The 4277-nt window shown below is 37.1% G+C and overlaps 1 protein-coding gene across 1 annotated transcript; it reads right to left on the bottom strand.

The window, feature by feature from the left end:
- Positions 1–570: 570 nt before the first annotated feature.
- Positions 571–1167, bottom strand: LOC149171809 (disease resistance protein RPP13-like). Its single transcript, XM_089426090.1, has one exon. The coding sequence runs from the start codon at positions 1165–1167 to the stop codon at positions 571–573; it is 597 nt and encodes a 198-aa protein (XP_089282216.1).
- Between the last annotated feature and the right edge of the window lie 3110 nt (positions 1168–4277).

Here is a 4277-nt window from a genome sequence, read left to right as displayed (position 1 = left end):
TAAGATAGCAACAAAGTACGGATCCTTTGATCCCTGAAGGCCTCCTTGATTTCCAATATATTGTTTTTCATCAATGAAATTCTATACACTTTCCGGCTTTAACCAATTTTCCTCCTAGCTTGAAGAAACACGTAGGTTGATGGATGGAATCAGCCAAATCATGCAAAAAATCATGTATTTTTCAACTCTTTACTTGCCCATTCCCACTAAATTCTGAGCCTTCGATTAAACATCGATCAATAAGTTCATTTAAGTAGGAATGTCCTACGGCGTATGCATCTTCCCTGGTTGAAACAAATCCTTCACTAATCCAGGCATACACTAAATTCTCTGCTTGAATTTCAGTATTTTTAGGAAAGGTTAAAAAATACAGAAAACAAGGCTTCAAATGATATGGCAAAGCTTCGTAACTCAACATCAAACAAGGCATAATGCCACTCATGGCCTTTGATTGTAGATGCTCTGTTTCTAGACACTTCAGTGTCAATTCCCAGTCATTAGGAATCATCCTCCATTCCTTATCATCAGAAATCGTCTTTCCAGATATCACCATATAACGTCCTACTGTTTTTAGGGCCAATGGTACTCCACAACATTTTCTTTAATTTTTTGAGCGACTGCCTTAAGCTGCGCTATTGGAGGGCTGTGATTTTTTGTGTCTGGGAAGGCATGATAGCAAAACAGTTTCCAGCTATTTTCATCAAATAATCGATTCAACATGTGCACATAACCGTAACTTGCAGCCACACTGTGATGACGTGTAGTGATCACAATCTTATTTTCATTGGACAAGGTCAATCCAATCTTTTCCAAAACAAAATCCTCCCACACATCATCGATAGCAAATAGACAACGTTTTCCCTTTAAATGTTTTTCAATCGCTGCTTTGAGCTCACTTTCATCTGATTTCTTCCTTCCAGAATCTTGGTCTTGATCGAAGAGTTTGACCTTCTTGCATATTTCTGAGAGCAGTGATGGATATTCAAATTTATGAGATACTGACAACCAGACTCGATAATAGAACCCTTCTTGATTGACCTTTTCATTCCTGAAAACATGTTGCAGTAGAAGAGTTTTGCCTAATCCTCCCATGCCCACAATGGCAATGATTTGAGGATTGCCTTTCTGCAATACAAGATTAGTAATTTCACTAATATCTTTTTCCATCCCTACTGTGTATGTCTCTGTAACACGATCCATGGATGTACCTTGTCTTTTGATTTACTGGATTTCTTAGGACAATCATTCATAACGAGCACAGACTCAAAATTCTTGAATTTCTTGCGACTCCATTCCATGTTACTTATTTTCTCCTTCAAACCCCTAATCTTGTTGCCCATTGTATAGCGGAAAATGGGGTTACGAAATTTGCGATTTGTAGCAGCAGCGCATTCCTCCACAATGTACTCAGCTTCAATGAGAACCTTCTGAACTTTGCGTAACCAATTTGACATTGAACTAGAGATCCGTCCCTCTTGGACATCCTTCAATAGCTCAACGTCCGTCAACGCAATTTTAAGAGTATTAAGCTCGTCACAAAGAGATTGAGAATCGTCTCCAAAAGTAGTAACCAACAATACCTCTTGGAAGATTTTGTCAACGAGTATAGAAGTGAATTTGTCCATAAGCGTGCAACCATCACTGCTTGTGCCATGTTTCCTTTCTTTTCGTTTCTTCCGCTGCTGCCGCTCGCTTTACTTTGGAGTTCTTCCAAAATTTAGCAATCACCCAAGGAACTTTCGATCTTCGAGTATGAGTTATCCACCAAGCTGAGAAAGTAATATAACCTTCATTGCTTAGTAAGATGGTAAGGAATGTTCCTTACCCAAGGTGAAAGTAGTATAATTTTCATTGTTTAGTGAGGAGGTAATGAATGCTCCCTATTTTAGAAAGAAGAGTATAATTTACATTGTTTAGTGAGGAGGTAATGAATTCTCCCTATTTTAGAAAGAAGATGAAAGAATGCTTCTTTTTCTGGTGTCACCTAATTTCTCAGCAACATCAATAAATTTCGTTGTGTTAACTGAACTAACAAACAAATTTGAAGAAACAGTTGGAACTTGTTCCTGCTTTCCTAATCCATTTCCTTTATCACTCTCAGGAGATCCCTCTTGAGGTGATGAATGGTCCTGATCTTGATTCTAATTTCTAATGGGTTTCTTGTCTTCTGGCTTATGTTGATTTTCTTTCTCAAGGTGTTCAATCATATTTTCTCTTACACCAAACACAATTGTTACCACCATTTGAGTTGAATCATCCAACCCAGATAATGCTTCAAAGCTTCTTTAACAATAATCGTAGGAGGCTGAATAGAAAACAGACCACTTTGGGGTGTTGAGTCATCAATTTTATCATCAGAAATTTGCTTATTATGATCTCCTTAACAATTCATGCTCTTTTCATCATTCTTTTTTTATCAGAAATCCCTTCTCTTTTGACGTCTGCTCAACTACAGATTTTGCATCCAGTTCTATGTTTTCTTTCCCTTTATTCTGCTCAGTATGCACACTATCTTTTATCTCCTATAGTTTCAACATCCCTAACTGCTCATCAACTCCAGATTTGGATTGCATAGCTGCCACTGTATTCATTCACAACTTATGTGCCTGAAAGAGACATAATCCAGAGAATCTCCCTGGATTCTAGGAGTGTACCTGATCCAACAAATCTTGAAACCCCAGATTTATGAAAGTTACAATGGCACACATCCAATCAGTGATAAGTTTGGAATATCCCAAAACCTGTAATCTATCTAAATAACCATCCACTACCAATTTGAGAAGTAGATCCAACACTTGAAGTTCAGCCCAGTTGTTGGTTCCATGCATTTCGATGGCTTGCATAAGATTGGTCGATGTGCAAATCCCAAAAAATTAATGTATTTTTTAAGTGGGGTGCAGTAAAAGAAAAAAAGAATTATTTAAGGATTTCAAAATGTCAAAGTAAAAAAAAGAAAAAAAAGAAGAAGAGGGTTTGTTAAATTAACTAGGTTATGCTAGAAGGGAAATTTGGATGGGTATACATGTGAATGGTATTTCGCTAACACAAATACTTGGTTTAACATTTGAGCAATTGAAACAATGAAACATGCTTGAACTAAAGTAATATATAAGGAACAAAATAGAGATGCACAATATTATCTTCGTAGATGATGCTAGAAAGGAAGCAAAGTTAGAAACAAAGTGATGAATCAATGACCAAGGTACTGTGAGGCTATTGAAAGAGGCTACAACAAGCAACACCAACACTACTATAACAAGAGTGAGCAAAACCATGCAAAATGACACCATTTTCTAGATGAAGAAAAGTTTGGATTCATCCCACCACATCAAATTTAGAACAATAGACATCGGAAGTTTCATAGATAACAAGCTACTAGCTAATATAACACGGTTCTCACCCAAAAAAAAAAACATTACAAAAAAAAATAAAAAAATAATGATGATCAAATATTTAGAGCATTTGTATGACAATTCAGACAAGAGATTGGACGAGACTTGTAATAATGAAGCAAGAGCGCTAACTTGCTACATGCCACATTGATTGGCTTTTCCCTTATAGTGTGAAGATATTTTCAAGAAGGTTGAGATGGGCATGAAGAGCATATTAGTTTGCAAACATGAAAAAAATTGTGAGGTAGTTTAAGGTTGGCCTTAGGAAAATAAATCGTTTGAAAGGCGAGGCAGACACGCAATGAGTAGGAATGACTATGACTAGTCATCATAATGTATAATTAATTGAGTAGTTTATGATGTCATGACGATAGAGGAAGGGGTTGTATGCCATGATATATTGAACACCTATATATTATGGTAGAGGGGACCTCAATTAAGAAAGTGCATCCTTTGTCCTTGTCCTCGTTAGATCAAGATAAGAACAGATAGTGCTTTGAGGTGGTAATAATGGATCATCTTATCTTGAGTGAAGAACACAAACATAATTAACATGATGTCTTCTAGTGGAGGTAGCACAAACTCGATTCCTTCTGATCATGTACGAAAGCAAATACATAGACGAAGGTTTGCACAACAAACATCTGGCAGTTTATGGAAGGGGGGGCTATCAGATGCCAAGCCAGTGCAAATGTTCTCATCTCTGGCCTTCAAGGCCTCGGGGTTGAAATGGTCAACGATGTGATACTAGCGGGAGCGGAATCAGTGACTTTGCATGACCAATCAAATGTTGAAAGGTAGGACTTGTATGCCAATTTTCTATTTTACTGAACCTGATATTGGCAAAAACGAGGCAGTTGCTTGCTGTAATAAGTTGCAGAAATT

The sequence above is a fragment of the Pinus tabuliformis genome, chromosome 4_2, assembly GCF_031772625.1.
Source record: "Pinus tabuliformis cultivar Carrire ecotype Pingquan chromosome 4_2, CPIR1, whole genome shotgun sequence".
Classification (NCBI taxonomy): domain Eukaryota; kingdom Viridiplantae; phylum Streptophyta; class Pinopsida; order Pinales; family Pinaceae; genus Pinus; species Pinus tabuliformis.
Note: the sequence above shows the minus strand (reverse complement) of the source record. Positions and strands in the feature narration are given on the sequence as shown.